The sequence below is a fragment of the Mandrillus leucophaeus genome, unplaced genomic scaffold, assembly GCF_000951045.1.
Source record: "Mandrillus leucophaeus isolate KB7577 unplaced genomic scaffold, Mleu.le_1.0 Scaffold705, whole genome shotgun sequence".
Taxonomy (NCBI): domain Eukaryota; kingdom Metazoa; phylum Chordata; class Mammalia; order Primates; family Cercopithecidae; genus Mandrillus; species Mandrillus leucophaeus.
In genome coordinates this window covers 795,795-818,781 of record NW_012107642.1, presented here as the reverse complement: position 1 = coordinate 818,781, position 22,987 = coordinate 795,795, and the positions used below count along the sequence as shown (strand labels likewise).

The 22,987-nt window shown below is 37.8% G+C and overlaps 1 protein-coding gene across 1 annotated transcript in view; it reads left to right on the top strand.

Moving 5' to 3' along the window:
* The window catches only part of UNC5D (unc-5 homolog D (C. elegans)), a 606,477-nt gene that overhangs the window by 468,643 nt on the left and 114,847 nt on the right, over window positions 1-22,987 (top strand). Inside the window, exons 5-7 of the mRNA XM_011964768.1 lie at window positions 19,333-19,513; window positions 20,368-20,535; window positions 22,331-22,495. Of these exons, the coding sequence (XP_011820158.1) occupies window positions 19,333-19,513; window positions 20,368-20,535; window positions 22,331-22,495 (514 nt within the window). The remainder of the gene's footprint in view (window positions 1-19,332; window positions 19,514-20,367; window positions 20,536-22,330; window positions 22,496-22,987) is intronic.

Below are 22,987 nucleotides of genomic sequence, written 5' to 3'. Positions count from 1 at the left end.
GCCTCCTTAAGTGCTGAGATTACAGGCGTGAGCCACCACACCTGGCCTAATGATTGGTTCTTAAAAGTGCCCCGTACTACCTCAACAATGACATGTACGAAAAGGCATTTGACCTTGAAGATCTGGACCCATTAATCAAGTTGCCAAAGCTAGAAACTTTTGAGTCATTTTTAGGGTTCTTTCATCTCTTCTCCCAATTTATTTTATTTTATTTTTTATTTATTTAGAGATGGGTTTTCCTCTGTCATCCAGGCTGGAGTACAGTGGTTTGATCATAACTCAAATTCCTGGGCTGAAGTGATCCTCCCACTGCAGCCTCCCAAATAGGCGGGACTACAGATGTTCACCGGCATGCCCAGCTACTTTGTTAAGTTTTTATAGAGACAGAGTCTTGCTTTGTTGCCCCAGCTGGTCTTAAACTCCAGGCCTCAAACCATCCTCCTGCCTTGGCCTCCCAAAGTACTGGGATTACAGATGTGAGCCACTGTGTCCAGCCTTGAGCCACTGTGTCCAGCCTTTTCTCTCATTCTAAATTATCACTAGTTATCAATGCTATTTTTTGTGTTATATCTTCTCCAACTTAACCACATTGTGCTATTCAAGCTCTCATCCTTTATCCCCCTTAAAGGAGTTACGACTTCCTTTCTGGCATCTCAAACCCCCAGTGTCACCTGTCACTGTCTGCCTTGCTGTCAGAATGAGTTTTCTTAAGCAGAACGCCTTTGGTTCCTCCTTTGAATGGCTCATGAATGCCTTCAAGGTTGAATGGAAGCCCCTTGAGTGGCATGCAGGATCCTGTACAAGCTGCTGCTGTTCTGGTCTCCATCCCTTTGAACTGTTGATGTTACACCCAAATGAGACCATGGGTTTTGGATATCTGCTACCAGATTATTTTAATTTATTGCTTTCTACTTTTACAAAAAGCTTTTCATCCTCCCGTTTCATTCTCTAGTTTCATTTCATCCTCTAGTTTCATTTCATCCTCCAGTTTCATTTTCAGCCTCCCAAAAGCCCATGAGGTAGGGGAGAGAAGGTGCCTTTTTTTTTTTTTTCTTTTTTTTCATTTTGCAGAGGAAGAAAAGGGCTTTGATCTCACAGGGACTGAATAGGTAAGTATTAAACAGAAGTAACTCTAAATAATGTTGATGTAAATTATTGGATTTATGAATTATCTGTGAGGATATATAATGTATACATTTATGTTCTAGCATATTACTACTTTTTACCCTGTATTTGGTTAATTATGAACTGTATATCCTTTTCATATGTACATTAATCTGTTCATATATACATTTATTTTTCACAAAATAAATAGTCAAATATTTAATTCCAAACTTGTTTATATATATATTTTTTGACAATTTTGATCATGGTCTTCCCTTTTGAATGGATTATTAGGGATATTTCCTTCTCGAATGGATTACTAGGGATTGACTGTCCAAGTGCCCTCATCTCAGGGTGTTCCAAGTTTTTCAAAGTTGGAACATGTATTTGTTTAATGAAAATAGCTTTTTTCCCCTGCTTATAAATCTATGACCACTTCCTCCTTCAAGCAATATTTTATGGTGGAATGAAGGTTGCATGGGAATTTAATTTTTTTTGTAAATGTGTGCCTACAAAGAAATAAGTAATATAGAAAAGTGGATTTTTAAAGGCAAATAAATTGCTAAATATTTTATCTATATAGGCATTACTAAAGTCAAATAATAATGAAGGATCGGAGTGAGGAGAATTGTGGACTAATCCGTACACTGCATTGGAAAGAAGTGTCTTCCCTAGCGATATTAATAGAATATTGTAAACTCATTTTAGTACCAAAATTTAAATTAAAAACGAAGGAGGGGGCTGTGGAATGGAAGCTGTTGAAAATCTCATTTTCAGCAAGTTTAAAAAAAAAAAGTCACAAAGGCAATTTAGTTTATTTTTTAAACATTCCCTGTAGTGTTGTGAAGCCCAAACCACAGCTCTGAGCTAGTTCATAAAAACCAGAATGCAAAGAGGAGGAGGATAAACTGGATAGAAACAAATAGAAAACTGTCCAATTTAATTGACCAGGCTGATTAAGATGAGAAACGTAAACACCCTCCCCAAATGAGAAAATGTTAGATGTGCAAAGCGACTTGTTTTTGGATTCCTCTTGGAATGTTTGTAACTCATGAAACTACCTGTGTTATTTAAAAAATAGAAACAGAAATGAAAACTCAATTTGGTTAGTGAAATTGCATGGTCAACTGAAGTACCTATGACATGTAAAGGCAATGTAATTTCATTTAAATTTCCTTTTGTGGATTTAGAGCCTAGAGTTTTGATACAGTGGTTCGTTATCCATGATCCACCCTGTGTAAGATTATGCAAAAATAAAATAATTGTCTAAAATAACTAGGGGAAGATAGCTGGGAAGGCAAAATGTAGTATGAGACTTAGCCTGCTAGGCGTCTAGAAATAGATTGGTTTCTAGTTAATACATTATAGAAAACAATATAAGAGAATTTGTTTACTTCTTAGAGACCCAGAGCTTTAGACGTTTTTTTTTTGTTTTTTGTTTTTTTTCATACTTGGAACATGCATTCGTTTAATGAAAATAGCTTTTTTCCCCTGCTTATAAACATAATATAGATTGCAGAAAATAGGATGGTCTAAATTACCATAAAGTAGCAAACAACTTAGAAATCTCAGCGGCTTAACACAAGAAAGATTTATTTTTCTCTCATGCTATAGGGTCATCACAGTCAGCTGGATGCTGTCTTTCATGACACTCTTACTATAGTTTCAGGGCTGATGGAGTAGCCATTTTCCAAAACATTGTCAGCTAGCTGTTGTGGCAGAGAGAGGAAGAGAAAAGTCTGGGGGATCTCAATACAGGAAACTGACTTCTTTGTCCTGGAACTAACAAGTTTCTTCTACTGACAACTAGCCAGAGCTAGACACATAATCCTGCCAAACTACAACGGGGCCAACAAATGCAATCTACCTGTAAAACAGAGAGCCAGAAATACTTGATAAATAGCTCATACAGAAAATTATAGCCATCTAGGAACCTATAAGAAGAAAATATCAATCACCAAAATGTTTAAATAACATTTGTTGACCTACCTTCCAGGTACTAATCTGTGTCTTTGAATGTAGACATAATAACAAGACAGTTTGTTGATCTGCTTTTTGTGCTCAAGAATGTCCCATGGAGATATTTCCAATTCTATTATGATAGAAAGGCATATTTTTTTGGTGGTTGCATAGTATTTCCTTTGAGTGAATGTGCCATAATTGATTTAATCGAGTGAAGAACATTTGGTTTGTTTCTAATTTCTTCACTACTATAAACAAAGTTGTGATTAAAGTTATTCTTAGCACATATCTCTGGATCTTTTACTAATGATTATTCCACTGGAGTCAGTGGAATTTTACATTAAATGATAGAAACATTTTCAGTTTTGATAAAAGTTGTAAGATTGTCCTACACAAGGAATGCACTAATTTAGATTCATCAAAAGTGAATAGAAACTTCTGTTTCTACACTTTGGCAAACCTTAGATTCAATATTTGCCATGACAAGTAATATCTCATTTTCATAGGTAAGGATGAATGACTTTTATAGGTAAGTTCTTCGTTTGTGTTTTTCCTCCTTTACATAATCTATTCAAGTACTTAGATCATCTTTGTTGGAATTTTATTTCCTATTGATTTTTGGGTGCTTTTTATATATTACAGACCAGGCAGTACATACTGGTTCAACATACTGACCATTATTGTTTTTATTGAATGCAAAATATCTTTAATATCATACTTTATGTTGGTATAACAACACTTTGTCATGCTGCAAACATTTTTTAAACATTTTTTCCATATTTACAATTTTTTCTATATAGAACTTTTAAATTGTAATAGTCTTTATGGCTTTTCGTTTTTATATCATGCAGTAAATCCTTCCTCATCCTAATATTACAAGAATAGTTATCAATGCTTTCTTACAGTACTTTTGTGGTTGCACTTATTACATTTTAATATTTTATGTGTCTGGGGTTTGTTTTGCAGTTGTGAGTGAGTTAGAGATGCCACTTTATTTTTCAAGAGGACAGTTGACTCTGGAGAAGTTTTAGTGAATATTGAGAAAACAGAGTGGGAAAGTGTAGTTTATTGTTATAATTATTTGCATTAAAAATAACGAAGATGAGTGGAATCCTTTAAACTGATTTTAATTAACATACTGTGGAAGGAGCTTCTTGTTGAAGTGGAGCCTGGCACCTTACCCAGACTCACTTCTCATTTTTAACTCCAGTGCTAATTTTCAGTACTTAAAATTTTTTTTTTTCTTATTTTTCATGATTCGTGAATTTCTAATTTGTCTCTTACCTTACAATCAGCATATTTCTGCGTCCTCCTCTTCCCTTTCTTGATCTTAAGGTGCTTCTTTTCTTCAGGATTGTGTCCTAACCCACACCCTCTCCACTCCCACTTCTTTCCATTTTACACTTTTTGCATGATTTCAATCTGTCTACAGTTTCTGATAGAACGTATGCTGAAGGCTTGAATAAATATGTTGAAAAAGTAGTTAAGTAGGTCTGGAGCTCATGACTTATCTGTGTTGAAGAGATTTATTTCAATGCCTTATGTGCATTTTAAACTTAACTATATGCATCATTGAATTAATTATTCACATCCTTAGCCTTTTTTTCTATGGCCACGTTTAGTTTGATCTCTCTTGTTCTCTCTTTTTCTTCATTTCACTCTATTGATTTTCAGGGTGCTCTTTGTATATTAGGGACCAAGCTGATAATCAGTCAGTACCTACCAGTACAGCATGCAATAATGACATTTTTACCTGGTGTTCCCTATATCACTTGTCTAAGTTGGAAATATGGGTGCCAAATTTTGATGCCCGTCTCCTTAAATCTAATAGCAAGTAGGTTACAAATTTCTATCCATCCTATTTTACCCCCTAATTCCTTAACAAGATTCTTTATACACATTATAAACCTTCCATTCAAGTCACTATAATTTCTCCCTGCCACTGTTAGTGTCCTCATGACCTCTCTTTTGCGAGCTGTGCCTGCCCCTCCCCATCCCATGTGTTCTATACATTATGTCAAAAGTGATCTTTTAAATGTAATATCACCAGCCCTTTAAATGTTTTCAGTGAATCTCTGTTTCTCATATGATAAGTTTCAAATATTTTAATGTCAAACAGGTAAGGAAATCATCTCTCCCTTTCTTATTTATGCAGAAAAAAAAATCTAAGTCCAGTTTGACATGTTGAGCTGAAAGTACCTTTGAGGCACACAAAAGTAGACACTGAGTAATAAGTCTCTGAATACCAGAGTCTGCAGCCCAAGTGGGTGAATGAACTGAGGATGTCAATCTGGGAATGTTCAGTATATGACCATGAATGACAGGAGTCTGCATATGATCATATGGGGAGGTGTTTTACAGTGAGATGTGGAACAGGGCCTAAACCTGAGATTTGAAGAAATACAACACTGAATGTTTCAATAGAGAAGGAGTGGCCAGAGTGGGAGGAGGAAAGAATATATGGTATTATAAAAACAGGTGAAAGAACGAATTCAAGAATAGCCATCGTTACCCTTAACAGTCAAATAAGAATACAGATCAATGTGCACTCAATGTAATAGCTTGAAAATCCTTAATGACTTTAGCAAGACCCATCGCAGTGATTTGATAGAATAGATATGATGATAAGGGGTGAATATTTGGTAAATAATTCAACATAGATTGGCCATGAAGGGAAAAGAGGGATTGTGTTTACCTATTTTTTAAAGATGGCAGAATTTTGATTCTACTATGAATACACATGTACATGTATGTTTATTGCAGCACTATTTACAATAGCGAAGACATGGAACCAACCCAAATGCCCATCAGTGATAGACTGCATAAAGAGAATGTAGGGCATATATACCATGGAATATGCAGCCATAAAAAGGAATGAGATCATGTCCTTTGCAGGGATGTGGATGGAGCTGGAAGACATTATCCTCAGCAAACTAACACAGGAACAGAAAACCAAACACCGCATGTTCTCACTTATAAGTGGGAGTTGAACAATGAGGACACAGGGAGGGGATCAACACATACTGGGGCTTGTTGGGGGATGTGAGGGCAAGGGGAGGGAGAGCATTAGGACAAATACCTAATGCATTCAGGGCTTAAAACCTTGATGACAGGTTGATAGGTGTAGCAAATCACCATGGCACATGTATACCTATGTGACAAAGCTGCACATTCTGCATATGTATCCCGAAACTTAAAATAAAATAATAGATGGCAGAATTTTGAATATGTTGGCATATTTAAGTTCTTTGATGTTCAGTTATTTTTAGATAATAAAAACATAGTTAACGATGTCTAACTCACCAAGTGGTTCAAGATGAGAAAAAACCTAGAATATTATCTAACACATCTAATACATATTGGACCATCAATATGTATAAAATGTGAGTCTCCCTTCTGTCCCTTTTCTTCTCCTCCCCTTTTCCTTGCCCCACCTCCACTGAGTTCACTATCCTTCATAATAGTAAAACCATTTTGCTTAGTTACAGTGGAAATGTGTTTTTGTCTGTCTTATTAATCTGTGATCTCCTGAGTGTCACCGTTATATTTGTTTCCTTAATTGCTAGGCATAGTCTAACATAAATGTATCATCTCAGTTCATTAAGTGGAATTGCATTTTTAGTTCTACAATTTGAAGACCAAATCTGTTGACTGCTTTTCAAAATATGTTGACTTGACTTTATTCTTTCTAGGTTGGCAATGGTTAACAAAGCAACAGGTTACATTTATAATGGGAAGCCAAATGAAAACAAATAATATGAACAGCAATGTGTCTACCTTTGTATTGTAATAAAATAGCGCTTGATTTCTGCATAAAGAACTTTTGTTTGGAGCAGGTAATGACAAGTTTAGTCACAACTTTATTCCTAATTAGTATTTTGGAGAGAGCACAAGAGGCAATGTGAATTCCTATCTAAAATTTAAAAGCACTCTCAGAACCGCTGATCTGGATAAATAATCCATACAAGACTTTAGAGTTTGAATTTGGTTGTTTTGCAGTTGTTTTATTATATTAAGCATGATTTTCAAAATGTTTTTCTTCCTTCATGGTGACTTTGTGTCTGTCAGCTGAGAGGAAATTTGGATAGAGTGTCTGGTAATCAAAGGAACAGAAGATGAATAGGTGTAGAGTCTTTTTGGTTTTTTTTCAGGACGATTAACTCAATGGCATCTACCTGGAATATAGATGCACTTTGCTGTTTTAATTTTGATAATGCTGTAAGCTGGTCTCCGATAATTACCTTCTGTAATTGGAACAAATTTATAATTATGCTAATTCATTCTTAGCCACCCAATATATGGAATCCAAGCTCATCCATATGTGTCCCTGCATTTCCTTTGGAGATCATTACATTATTAGCCTTTTACTCACTGACAGAAATATTTTTATTCTTTGTAGATTTGATTTCTCCAGTGGTACATGTACATGTATGTGTGATATATGTCTGTGTATCATTAATTGTATGTAACTCAGGCATCAGCTTTTAACACCTGTTTATGTATCAACATTTGGAATCTTTAATGGTTTAGTAAGATATTTTCTCAGCACTTGAAGATATATTACATGGTAACAGGAACAGGAAATGAAAACTTAATATTCTCACATCATCACTTTAAAACATTATTTACATACCTCAGATAATGGAGGGAGGGGCTAAATGTGAATACAGAAGCAGTTTTCAGTGCCTCTAAAAGCCAGCTCCTTATAATCTATCTTAGAGAGGTCTGCCCAGCCGAAAATAATCCTTTAAGATGAAAGGGCACATCACACTGTGTTTCAGATATCAAGCTTTGGCAACATCTTCTAGGTGGTGCTTCACTAGAGATTCAAAAGCAGATTGTTTCCCCCTTTGCAGATGGAAAAAGCGAAAGTAGAAGTAACAAAGAGCAAGATATGTCCCACTATGGAAAACACAGCTGAAAGGCAAATGGCAGCATGTAATCTCCCTTACAAGCCATCTTTGGATTACATCTCTCTCCCCATTCTTATGTTTCTTCTGTTTAATGTTCTTTTCCTCTGATCATCATTCTGCAAACTCTTTACATTAAAGTAAATATGTTTCATTCTTTACTCATGACAGTGTTACAGTTTCGGTAAACAGTGGATGAGGATGTTCACTTTCCCAGAGACCATTTACTTGTCATAATGAATTAAAAAAAAATAGTATGAGACTGCACCTGACTTTCACAACTGAAGCGGGGAAAGTAAAGGACAACACTGTCTGACAAGAGACACACAATGTCAGAACATAAAGTTCCGTAATCAGTATTCAGGCTTCTGCAGAGGTACGGATGTCTGTCATTTCATTCAGCAGCAGTGAGTGTCATTCTGTCTGTGATCATGAGGTTTTCTATCATGTGCTTGGTTCTGCTGCAATGGCTTCACAATTAAGCTGAATTTCTGTTTCCTTTTGTGATGCACAATCAGATAACTGGAGCTAAATTGAAGAAACTGCAGTGTAGGTGGCTTTAAAATCAATCCGTAGAGCCTGGAAAGAAAAGCAAGACAAAAGGGGAAACATGATAGTACTGTTATAAATAACTTGAAAGAAATATTATCAAGGAGAGAGGAGAGGACAGGTGACATCTAATCTGAAAGTGGCAAAGCAAGTAATGGCCTAAACTAACATTAGGCAAGAATATGCCCCATTGTGAGCAGAGAAGCATCACTCTGTAACGGTTCAGTCCCAGTGGAGACTTATTAGACAATGCCAAGTCAAATTAGGCAAATATTAAGTAGCAGCTTTTCATGTAGTCAGTAAGAAGCCTAAGAACATGACCAATGCCTTGTGATAGAAAAAAATATATATATTTGAGGGCTACTAGTTCTAGTGCTACCATTTCCCAAGCATATAGCCTTAGGCAAATCATATAATGGGTAAAATGGGAAGCATAAGATTTTCTTTGCCTATCTTGAGGTTGCTGTGAGGATCAAATAAGATGATGTATTGAATGACAACATGTTCACATGCGAGTGTAAAGACAATAGCCGACAGCACTGTGGTTTTCTTTGCCTTTTCCTCATGATCACAAGATTGCTGCCATATTGTTAGAATAACATTCATGTCCAATAGAGTCACAAGAACAGAAATACCAGTCCCTTTTCTCAGAAAAGCAAATGCTTTCCTCTAAGTTCCCCAGTCGACTTAGATCCAGTTAGCTTCTTAAACAATTTTAACACATTAGGATGTATCGCCACAGCAGGACTTCATGGGTACATGCTGCACTCATATCTATGCAGCACCAAAAGCAAAATGAGACCCCAGATGATGTTCAGCGGGCTAGCTTAACTTCTCATGACCTATCTGTGGACAGATACTGAGCTCGAGTAAGTTTTTGATGTCAAAATAATTCAGGTCACATTCTGAACATTTGACAGTAGTGATATAACTGGAGTGTGTGCATTCAACTGAGAGCTGTCCTTTAAATCACCCACCTGAGAGACAATACCCTTATTCTAACAATGTTGCCATTCCCAAGAAAATTGTTTTCAATTCTTCCTTAGGAATGATCATAAAAATCCAAAATATGTTTTCAAAATTTTCTTCAATAGTGATGAGTTTCTGTATTTCAGTGTAACTTTGCAAAGAGTCAATGGTCGTTCCACCCAAATCTAGCAAATGATAGGATAACTGAGCTTAATGGATAAAAGCAAGACTTAAACTTGGAGTGAATTATGTCTCTCTATGTGTGTTTATGTGTACATATGTGTGTGAGTATGTGTGTTTTGTGTATGTGTGTGTATATGTGGTTTAGGCAAGGTACTTAACATCTGTGTTTCTTTGTCTGTAAAATGGAGGTGATAAAAATGGTATTTTCCTCATAGAGATTCTTTTAGGATTAAATTAACTAACACAGGTATAGTGCCTAAAAAGAGTATTTGGCACATGGTAAGTGTTCATGAAATGCTAGATATCATTATTAGGCTGGGAAATAATCCATTTGATCAAAACTCACACTACAACCTAAAGCGAATGAGAAATGTATTGGTTAGACCAGCGTCCTGGCATGTGCGAATCCAGAGGCTTCCTCGTGGTTCCTGGAATCCCATCTTCACCTCTGCCTGGTGCAGGCTGTCCCCACCTCATGTCCTCGGGTGCCGTCTCAGTTCAGCTACTCAGCAGCTGGAATGCAGACCTCATTCTTCTCCCCATTTTCTCACAAAAACACAATCAGTCTTGCTTTTTGTAAGACGCTAACTTGACAAAAGCTTTGAGCTTATGGAGGGCGTGATCACGTTGTGAACTTCTGTGGCCTTCAGCTTTTTCCTGGCTCTACCACTCATACATCTCTAATAGACCTGTCTCTCTACCCTGTCCCCTAGATATGGTTGTCTTCCCAAGACATTTTTTATTATAGTGTGAAAAAATATTTATTACTCTAATATAATTCATAAATCTTAAGTGAATATGCGAAATTCAGTATGAAAAATGTGTAGCCATTATGAAATATTAGTGGCTCCCAGAATATATTGAAGAACAGCTCTCTGAGCAGTCGCACTCTTCTAGGTCATTTCTATGTGCTCAACTCTGGGAACTAAAGCAAAGAATAATGGACCCCTCCCTTACCCCATCCATAAAATACAGTTTGAAATTTTCTCCTATGTGTGCATGTATGTATACTGCACCAACCTCTAAATCTGCATGGATAGCAATTTGGGTTAGCACATTTATTCAGCAGGTACCATTGAACATCCTTAGATGGGAGATATTTGAGATATTGTTCATGTTCTTAAGGAGCTTGCTGACAAGTAGAGCAGAAAGAAAATGATCACAGGCAATGGGATGAATTGAGACACTTTAGAAGTCATAAAGCTGAGGTTGCATCTATAATATGTATGAACAACTCCATTTGATACCAAGTCTACCATATCCCAAGAGAGAGGGCTGGGAATGAAGTGTAGGAGCACATGGTAGATCATACCAATTAATGGGTCTGATTTGCATTTTCCGTGGGATATGACGGTAGATTTTTGGGTTGGTCCAGTCTAGAATTCAAAGGTCAAGGGACTTCAGGTCCTGCATGTGAGGAAAGCTGTATTTTAATGCAGCTTTCTCTTCTTTCTAGACTAGTCTTTGGGTTTTTTGTTTTTTGTTTGTTTGTTTGTTTTTTCATTTCTAAAGGATTAACAACACCACTCCTCATTCTTTTATAGAACATTAAGAACAAGAATAGGAGCATGAAAATTCTCACATTGTCTGGTGGAAATAAACATTTAGGTGTAAGGTTTATGTATATACATACTAGACGTTCTTAATAAAAGGTCAGAGTAAGTGACATATTATGACTCATGCAGACATAGTCATATGTAAGCCAGGTCTCAGGTAAGATAATCTCCCACAATGCATCATTCTGTTCCCCTTCCAGTGGAGGCTCCCTCTCCAATCTGACTACATCATGCTGCCTATTGGTGAGAAAACTAGAAGCTCATCAGTTGCATACCTTCTGTCCCCAGCTAACCAGAATGATTGATCAGGAACCTGCTGTCTGGCATGAAATCTAATTGTCTTTGATGTTCTGCTTTTCCAGATTTGTTTATAAACTGGAAAAAAGTCCACAAATCGCAGACCATCTGTACATAACACTATGCTAATGAATGCTGGAAATCCATAAGCTCATTACCTCTAAGTAACTAGTTTCTTTGCATGTTCTGAACTGGGATTATCTATCTGAACCAAATAAGTAGAAACCAGATAAAGAATGGTTCATCCGAGCGGTGAACGCCTCCAACAACCTTCAGGAATGTTAAGCCTCTCTGTCAAAAAGATGAACTCTTGGCAGCAGGTCATGTGTATAAGTGATAAAAATGTCTCTTAGCCACAAGGTGGTCAATTTATTGATCCCATAATGCTAATTTGAAAATTTGCATTGCTTTTGTTAAGAGCTTAATTAGGGATTTACAGTGTAGGCAATTTATTGTTAAATAATGTCTGAACTCAGCATACATGCAAACCCTTATCATACCTGCAGAATATTGGATATAGGTTCAAAAGTTATGTGCTTGCCAGTCATTTCCACGAGAAAGCCATGAGAGTGGGTAGTAACACATATGCACCATAACATTCATGGATGGTTGGGGAAAATGATTTAGTGAAAGGAAATTAAATCCAGTGTAGGGCATTGAGGTCCTCTTTGTGATAACATTCACCAGGGGTCAGAAGTCTGGTGTATTGTGGTTTTTGTGGAGAAGGGGGGACAAATCTACATTTTTCTTCTGAATATGTTTCTTTTTTTGGTCCTCATAATATATTTTGTAATATATGGGTCATCATATAAGAATCAAAAAATATTACATTGAAATAAGCATCTCTGGCTTTTCATGAAAAATATAAGATCTGGCCACACTGTGCCTGTATTCTCTCATGGTAATGATAGCCTGACCCTAACTAGTGGCCACACATTTACACAGGTCTTGCGGTCTACATTTTGCCACAGTCATCACTTTCCTATAATTTCTGATACTAAAGATAAATACTCTGTAAATTAAAGACCACCGTGACACATGAAAAGCAAAAGAGATTATTAAGCAAAAATGAGTTCATTGTCATTTTTCTTTGCACTATCATTTTTTAAAAATACCCATGCCTTTGTCTAAAAAGACAGAAAATGCCACATTTTTAAAGAAAAATGAGTGTGAGCTCATTCCTCTGTGGAAACGAAGAACAGTCCCTTGTCTTTAATATGCAAGCAGTGCACGTGGAGGTCTCATACCCAGCACCACTTCACTAATTTATGTTACCTCCCTGGCCCCCAGGAACATTGCAGTTTGCAACTGCTGGTGTAGAGAATTTTTTTTTCCTATTTTATTTATTAGACTGTTCTACATTAGGAGCACTTAGCTCATCAAAAATGTTTTAAAGTTTCTCTAAGTGACAAAAGCATAAATTCAAGTGCAATTTGTCACTTTTATAAGCCCAGAAAATACCAAACTGATTTCCTCATAAAGATCCTGCCATCAGTTAAATGGATAAACTATTAGGTTACGAATAAAAAACCAGTTCCACAGTTAAGTGTCTACTATGTTGACTGTTTATAGACATAATTGGATTGAGGGACCCCAGTCATAACACCATAAACATCAAGTATACCAGCATATATATATATATATATATATATATAGGCTGATATGCTGGGGTCTGTACACATGTAAAAAGTTATTTGATGCTTACCTATCATTTCCATGAGAAAACCATGAGAGTAGGTTTTCATAGGGGGTGTGTGTGTATGTGTGTGTGTATGTGTGTGCATGTATATATATATGTGTGTGTGTGTATGTGTGTATGTGTATATATGTGTGTGTGTGTGTATGTGTATATATATGTGTGTGTGTATATATGTGTGTGTGTGTGTGTATATACAGATACACACTCATACCTAAGACACCTTATTTACCTTATCGATATTTTTCAAACTATAATTTTGGAAGGCCTAGAAGCAGACCATAGTATATGTCCATAGTGCCTGTGAGTGATTGGGGGTAGACCGTACAGCAGGACCAGCTCATATGATAGCACAAGTTGTGCACCAAGCATCTTGAGCACTCATCATTTACATTGACAAGGGAGGATGTGAATCGTCTCTTCTGGAGTTGTGCAGTGGGCCTGGCATGACCAAGTTTATGCATGTTAGGGTCCCTCACATCTGCAGTTCAGATACCTCGCTTCTGCATCACTCATAATATCTTCCCTTTTTTAATCCTCTTTTTCATTTTGGGTTTCAGATAAGCTTTGAATTGAAGAAATATTCTGCAGCTAAATATAAATTTGAAAATCACTGTGCTACATGATAAGTAAAAGAGATTTTTTAAGCTAAAGTAATTTGTTTTTAGATTATGAAAGATTTTACCTTGAATTTGCCATAATTAACTACCAGAAAAAAAGAATAATTACCCCAGTTAAGACTTCTATAAACACTGCATTCTCTTCCAATGTTTCTGTTAAGCATACATATGTTTATTGTTTTTGTTTTATAAATTTATGATAACACTAAACATAATTTTATATATTTACTCTTTCATGTATTATGACCACTTTTTTATGTTTTTACTAGTTGATACCAGGACTTTTAACGTCTATACAATACTAAATCAATTGTTGAGTCCCAATTTATTTTTTGAAAGCTTCATTATTTGTCATGTAGCTTTGGCATGCTTTTTCTCTTTCCTCCTTGCATCCTTTCTTTTTTCCTCTTTTTTGTTCTTTTCTCTCTCTTTTTTCTCTTTCTTTCTCTCTTTCTTCTATCAAATATAATTTTTGGTTGTTAAACTTGCACCCTTAATATTTTCTTTCGGTAAATTCCTAAGCCCGTAATGACAAGTGCAAATGATATAATTATCTTTAAGACTATCAAATAGAACCAGGCACTGTGATTCATGCCAGTAATCCTAGCACTTTAAGAGGCCGAAGTGGATTGCTTGAGCCCAGGAGTTCGAGACCAGCCTGAGCAACATAGTGAAACCCTGTCTCTACAAAAAATAAAAATAAAAATAACCCGGTGTGGTGGTGTGCCTGTAGTCCCAGCTAGTGAGGAGGCTGAGGTGGGAGGATTGCTTGAGCCTGGAAGGTCAGTGAGTTATGATCACACTACTGTGCTCCAGCAGTAGTCTTTTGAGACATTGTCTCAAAAAATAAAAAAGGAAAAAAGACTAGCAAATGGAGGTAAGCGTTAGGAAGAAAATCAAAGCAGGAAGGGGTGGGGCTTACTATTTTTGAAAGGGTTGTTAGGTAAGGCCTCTGTGAGGAAATAGCATTTGACCTGAGAGATTTAAATGTAAAGTGGGATTGAGCCATGGTACCACCAATGGGAGAGTTCTTCAGGGCAGAGGAATCAGTAGGTATGAAGGCTCTGAGGTTGGAACTTGCTTTGAAGTTTAGAAAGTTCAAAGGGCAGGAAGGAGTACAGCAGGGCTAAAGTGGAGTGAGCTTGAGGCTTTGAGATGGCTAACTCACAGAGGGTGCTAGACCTCACATAAGGATTTTGTTAGCCTAGAGGTTTCATTCTAAGATTCAAAGCCACCGAAAGATCTCAAGCTAGAAAGTGGCATGGTCTCATCCCTTTGTAGAACATCAACTGTAGAGGTCAGAAGAGAAGCCACAGACAGACCAGTCTGTGAAGAAACCACTGCCAAAGTCCCAGAAAGAAGATCATGGTAGGACAGTGTCTTAGTTCATCCCTTGTTGCTCATAACAAAATACCCGAAACTGGGTACTTTTCAAGGGAAAGAAATTTATTTCTTACAGTTCTGGAGGCTGAGAAATCCAAGGTTGAGGAGCTATGTCTGGTGAGAGCCTTCTTGCTAGTGGGGACTCTGCAGAGTCCAGAGGCGGCACAAGACATGGCATCACTTGGCAATGGGGCTGAGCAGGTGAATGTTCCAGGTCAGGTCTCTCATCTTGTTGTGAAGCCACCAGTTTCCCTTCCATGGTAACCCATTAATTCATTAATTAATTCATTAATTCATTCATGAAAGGAGAGTCCTCATGATCTAATCACCTCTGAAAGGCCCCACCTTTCAATCCTGCCACACTGGAAGTAAATGTCAACATAAATTTTGGAGGAGACAAATATTCAAGTTGTTTAGAGGAGACAAATATTCAATATGTTGTCCATAGCATGGTATCAAACAGTAGGTGAAATGTTCTCTGGTCTGCACTCTCAACAAAAAACAAACAAATCACTAAAATAAAAACTCCTTGTGTGTTTGAGAGAGATATTTTAATCTTGACTACTTTGGTAGGAAACATACTGCTCTAACTTCTAACTTATTAATTATTAGACTTTATTCTTAGTGCTACATAATATTCAATTGTTTAATTGTCATGTGTTTTGTGGATTTTTTTTTTTTTTCATGTATTACATACTCATCTTGATGCCAGATTTACTGGAATAGGTTCTTATCATCAACTTAAATGAAAGTTTGAGCATTCATATTATTTTTACTCATACCATTCATATTATTAACCTTTTATCTATCAAATTTATGGCAAATATTTTCCTAGTTTGTTGGCCTCGTTCTTTTGTGCATGATTTTATTTTTCTTTAAGTTTTCAATTTGCAGCAAGTTTCTACTTGACGGTTGTACCTTTAATTTTCCTCTGAGCCAAGATTCCTTTAGGATAGCTTTTCTTGATTTCCAGGTGCTAGGACTCCTTTAGTTTCAGTCTTCAGGAGCACTGCCCACAGGGCTCTCTCTGGCTATCTACTGTCTATGAATAATTTATTTATGGGTCAGTGCCAGACTTTCTCTACTTCCTGACTAACTGTTTGAGGAGAGGTATGAAAGAAGAGGACAGCTGAGCTGGGGACATAGGAGAAGTGTTTGCTAGATGCTACAAATAGCAAATGTAAGGAATTAATCAGAAAGCAGGCAATTTGCCCCTGAATTTCTGACCTAGGAGGAGAGTGGAGGTAGAGCAAAAAAGTTCCCAGACCTGCTTTAAGCTGATCAATTTCTTCCTTGCAGTGATACAAGACTGATGGTAATTTAAAAGACCTAATTCTAGTGACTTTACAGTAAGGGTTACACCCTAACATCAACTGTAAAGGCAAGAATAGAAGCCACAGACAGACCAGTTAGTTAAGAAGCCACTGCAAAAATCCCAGAAAGAAGATCATGGCAGGGCGAGGTCTTAGTCCATTTCTTGTTGCTCATAACAAAATACGCAAGACTGGGTAATATTCAAGGGAAAGGAATTTATTTATTATAGTCATTGTATTGAGGCAATATGACTCTCAACTTTTATATTTTGGTGAGAATGTAGATTTACTTATCTCTATTTTACCTACTCATTGTAAGATCTAGTGAAAGAAGAGACCATCTTGGTTTTGTTCACCTAGTTTTACCTAGCTCTCGGTACAATCTCTGATACTCAACAAATGTTTAGATACTTGTCAAAGGAACAAATGGATGGCTCTGAAATAGGCAATGGTAGTAGTGAATGGACGACATTGTGTCACAGGCTGGTAGTCATAACACATCTGTGTTATAAAATTGGTTCCATTGCCCTAGTTTGTTAAACAGAGCAATGCTTTTTGGCTCTGATCATTGTTAGTACCTTCCAGGCTGGTGCCATCAGGAACCCCAGGACTTGGTAGTGAGATTTGCATTTTTACTTCATTGTCTGGTACCACTCGGCTCTACAGCTTTTCTTTACGTTTACTGTAATTCTCGGATCTCTTCTTTGTGCTAATTGGTATCATTTTCTTTCAAATTAACCTCTTCTAAAGTAAATTTTTGATGGTGATGATTTGGGGTATTTAAGCTCTCATTTGTGGGGTGGTACTCGGGGTAAGTATGGAAGGATCCTTATATGTCTTCCCCTGGTAAATCCCTTTTTACAAAGACAAATCATTGTTAAATCAAATGATTATAGAAGAGATGACTCTGGCCGGGCACGGTGGCTCAAGCCTGTAATCCCAGCACTTTGGGAGGCCGAGACGGGCGGATCACGAGGTCAGCAGATCGAGACCATCCTGGCTAACCCGGTGAAACCCCGTCTCTACTAAAAAATACAAAAAACTAGCCGGGCAAGGTGGCGGGCGCCTGTAGTCCCAGCTACTCGGGAGGCTGAGGCAGGAGAATGGCGTAAACCCGGCAGGTGGAGCTTGCAGTGAGCTGAGATCCGGCCACTGCATTCCAGCCTGGGCGACAGAGCGAGACTCCGTCTCAAAAAAAAAAAAAAAAAAGGAGGGGTTGCCCTTTTTTTTTTTTTTTTGAGATGGAGTCTTGCTCTGTCGCCCAGGCTGGTGTGCAGTGGCGCATTCTCAGCTCACTGCAAGCTCTGTCTCCCTAGTTCAAGCGATTCTCCTGCCTCAGCCTCCTGAGTGTCTAGGATTACAGGCACATGCCACCAACCCGGCGAATTTTAATAATTTTAATAGAGACAGGGTTTCACTGTGTTGGTCAGCTGGTCTGCAACTCCTGACCTCGTGATCTGCCCACTTCAGCCTCCCAAAGTGCTGGGATTACAGGCATGAGCCACCGCACCCGGCCCAGATGACACTTTTTATTGGTGATAAATTAGAATTCTTTAGACTTAAGAAATGAAATGAGGTTTCTTATTCTAAAACCAGCTTTCAATGAGCTGTGCTTGTGGTGAGTAGAGTATGATGAAATGCCCCTGATGTGTATGCTCCTGTGTGGCTTCTCTTTGATGTCATCATGGCCATTGCTTTCTGTAATAAATGTCAGTTTTTATGTGTCCGTTAAATTACTGTGTTTTACCTATGCTGATAACTAGAGCTGAATGGTTGTTGTCAAACAAGAGATGTGTCTAGTGCTACCAAGGGGCACTAGAGAGTAGAGATGTTGCTTAGATATGGAAGCAGAGAGTGAATAAGGAAATAACAGATCAGAGAGAAGTGGCATGTGATGAAATAGAGATGCTCAGGGTGGTGTTTCTCCATTTGAAGTAAATTGAGGATCCCGGGAGCAGAAGGCTTCCATCTGTGTCTTCCTTTTGTGTTCAAGGAAAGAGAAGTTTAGACCGAGAATAGGACCAAGATAAAACTGGGAAGAAGAAAATAGGTTCTTCGGCCTCTAGGAGATAACACATCAGAAATGGGAGTAGTCTGTGTTCAGAGGATGGGGAAGGTGAGCTTCTCCAGAAGAGGGGCTGGGCCTCAACTATGTCAGCTACCTAACCCAAGTGCTAAAAGTCTCTTCGATCACTGAAGGAGTAACATAAATGATCACCAAAGAAACTTATCTCAAAATCTACAGAACACTGAGCTTTAAATTTAAATCTGCTTGTGATTGCTCAAAACTATATTACTTTAGCCTTAGTACAATCTCAAACCTTTATCAAAACTTGTTTAAATTCAGGCATCTTGACTTAAAACCTTGTCTAATAATATCCTCTCAACACAAAATACAATTTTACATTTATATGTTGATTTTCTGAGCTCCACTTTGGACCAGTTATTGAAATATCATCATCATCATGAACGTTGTAATGAAATGAAATGGCCTAATTGCAGTCACCTCTTTTCTCTCTTCCAGTGCATTTTTAGAAAATGGGTCAAAGTCAATGTAGGATATTTGTGTTCTTTTCCTGCTCCCAGCTTATTAGCTTGAGTATCCATTTCCTGAATATAACCAAATTTACCAAATAAAAGGGACAGGATATGGAATAAAGAAACCAATCATTGCTGTTGCTCCATATTTTAGATACATCTCTCTCCCATACCCGAATCTGCTCACCTTTCTATTCCAGAAAAGAGTTCTGATTTTTTTAGTGACTTGTAAACATTTCTTTCTTCCTGTAGGTGGAATGGCTGAAAAATGAGGAGCCCATTGACTCTGAACAAGATGAGAACATTGACACCAGGGCTGACCATAACCTGATCATCAGGCAGGCACGGCTCTCGGACTCAGGAAATTATACCTGCATGGCAGCCAACATCGTGGCTAAGAGGAGAAGCCTGTCAGCCACTGTGGTGGTTTATGGTAAGACCAGCCCAAAGGCCAGGAATGGATAGGGAGGGCAGAAAGCAGAGAGGCAGAGGGACGTATGTTTTATTAAAACTTTTAATGTCGAGAGCTGCAAAGACCTTGGGGTTCATTCACTGCAGCGTGCTATCCTGCCTCCCCCACCTGGCAGGCGAAAAACATCACTATTTCTATTAATGTGTTTGCTGTTCCTTCCAATATTGCACTTCTGTGTGATAGTCAGTGACATTTCCAATCTCTCTTTTAAAAATAATAAAAAGCTGTTTATTTTATTCCATTATGTTTATATTTGAAAAGAATTGAGATGGGCAACTTCTGCTTCCCACGCCTCTCAAACCCAATACTCACCCCAGTTTTTCCTAGACCTGCTGTCAGGTAGTCGCTCCCTTGGTATGTGAAATTCTCCAAAAACAAACAATACTATTTGCTGAATATCTCAGGTATTATATAAAAGAAGTTCCCAGCTATATAAGTAAAGGCATTCCCTTCCACAATAGAAGAGCCCTGGGATTTATTTTTGAAGCACTTAAAGTCAGAAATTCAAATGCTGATATTTTCTTCTTATACTCCGGATTTTCAAGTGCTTTAGAGATTTATTGATGAGTTCTTTCTATTTCTTATAATTTCCTTGCAAGGCAAATTCTGTGTCCCTCCTATTTCAGATGAATAGGCTGAGGACTGGATGAGGTGACCCCACTGTTGTCTCATGATGGAGCAGCCAGTGGGGGCTGCACAGTCTCTCGGTCCCCGGATGCCTGACTCACAGCACCTGGCACAGTGGCTTGCACATAGTAGGCAATCAGTAAAAACCTCTCTCCTTTTTTTCTCCCCTCCCCATTTTTCTCTCTCAGTGAATGGAGGCTGGTCTTCCTGGACAGAGTGGTCAGCCTGCAATGTTCGCTGTGGTAGAGGATGGCAGAAACGTTCCCGGACCTGCACCAACCCAGCTCCTCTCAATGGTGGGGCCTTTTGTGAGGGAATGTCAGTGCAGAAAATAACCTGCACTTCTCTTTGTCCTGGTGAGATATATGCAGATTCCCTTTTCCCTTCTGGTCCACCAACACTATTAAGCTGGTGTGAAGCAATCAATGTTACTTTCTTTTCCAAAGTCACCCTCTCCCAAGTTCTTAGAATAGAACCTTTATCCAAGGTGCTAATGTAGAGCTCATTGTCATGGCAGCAACGTGGGTAAAATGCCACGGTGCGATGTTTTGGGGCATATTTTTTAATACTCAGATGACACCGAACATTTGTCATCAATAAGCCAATTGCTATGAAGTCTGGTTATACTACCAGTGTTTGGTTGGGCTAAGCCATCCTCTTCTCTCCTTGGGTTCTCCCATCTTGTGGCCTGTATTTGTATAATAGTTAGCAGGGATTAGATAAATTGTCTTAAAGCACAAAAGAATGGTACCAAATGTTTGACTCTTTATCATTAGTTATCAATCAAATAACTTTATCAGTTCTAGTTTTGTATTTATTTATAAGACAATTGATAGCGACTGTACACTGTCACAGCAGTCTATATTTTACATTTGGTCTATGCTTGCCTTTCTTTCTGTAAAAAGAGATACTTCATTTACCAAGTATGGCTTTCATAAATTCCTTTGTCTCTTACTGGCTGTAACCCAATTTATACAACAAGAAATAGATGAGATGGAAGAATGACTTTCTTTAGGAAATGCGTATCCTCCCACTGAGAAATAAATTGACCCTGGGTCTCACATGCACTACAGAACATTAACTCCAAGGACACTGAACTAGAGCCTCATGTCTTTATAATAAAATTGCAAATTTATTTGCAATCGAAGTTAAGGTAGGGCTCTTCCCAGAAGCATATTCTTGGAGTTTCATTTTGGACTTATGTTCAATAAGCATTTATTGAGTGCTTACTATGTGCCAGGTACTGTGCAGGATGCTTTTACACACATAATGTCATTTACTCCTGTGTTGTGAGTTTTACTATCCCCAGTTGGCAGACATGGTAAAATGAGGCTAAGTAACTCGCCCAGGGTTGCTCAGCGGATAAGTTGGCAGATCCAAGACAAGGGCTCAGACATTTTGCTTCAAGTTCAGTATTTTTTTTATATTACACTATTCTTGACTAATTGCTTTTGATTTGAAATGGCAGTATCTTAAATAACCCACATAAGCATGGTTGAACTATTCCTAGGAGGTAAAGGGCAATTGCCTCAGACATCTGCCATGATCTCTAGGGTTGCTTTTTAGTGGAATTAAATTCAGTTTGTTCATTTCTACATACAGCAGCAGTCCATGACCCAAGAAATTCTATTTATATAAGTCCTGGTGTCTTGGGGTTTGACTGACCTGTTTTAGTTTAATACTATCAATATATTTGGGTTTCACTTTATATTGTTTAGGGGCTTCTAGGGCTTAAAGATAGTTCATTCTACTCTGTTCTAAACTGTCAACCCCAAAGAAAGTGGCTGATTATCAGTGGTTACTGCACACAGTTTATCTGTCCACCTAAGATGCACTTGGGCATGAAAGACTGGGAATGAATGGGTCATGACAAATTTTTAGCCAACCCAATGGTGCTGGAAATATGAATGCTTGCCTCAATTTGGTAATTGGTCTCATCCTGAAATAGCAAGAGTATTATACCACTGCTTTTGTGAGCTTATCTCTTCAGGAAAGAAACCATGGAGAGAAGATAAGTGAATATGTTCTTTTGTTTCTGTTTGGTGGTTATTTCCTTAAAATCTAGCTCTAGAACAACAGCAGTCCTGGGGTGAGTCTCCTGACAGCTACTTGATTCATTCTAACAATGGTTTCTTTTGTTTGCCTTTGAAGTGGATGGGAGCTGGGAAGTGTGGAGCGAATGGTCCGTCTGCAGCCCAGAGTGTGAACATTTGCGGATCCGGGAGTGCACAGCACCACCCCCGAGAAATGGGGGCAAATTCTGTGAAGGTCTAAGCCAGGAATCTGAAAACTGCACAGATGGTCTCTGCATCCTAGGTAACACCTTCAGTTTAACATCTTCAGTGTTTGTTCATAATACTATTTATGCATCTCAAGAAAGTAAGCTACAGCCATTAATGTGGTTAAATAAGTTAGCAGAAAGCCAAGTTGCTAACGGCAAAAATAAATTAGGTAAAAAGTGCAGAAAAGCAGACAAATGCATTTTTAATAGAGATGGTATAAATGCATATATTGTATCACTGTGCATTCTGTTTATGTGTATATGTATTAAATTGATAACATTTTAAGAGTAGAAAAAAAGTTAAAATATTTTAGACTTTTAGAAGCTTCCATTTTTAATTTTGGTGAAATTCTGATACTGATCACTGTGGTTATATTTCCCCCCAGGAATTTTGCAAGCACAGTAAAGCATTTAATCATCTTTAGAGACCATGGATTCTGTGGCAAGGAACATGTGTTGTGACTGTTATCTTAAAAATAGACTGGGTGCGGTGGCTCACGCCTGTAATCCCAGCACTTTAGGAGGCC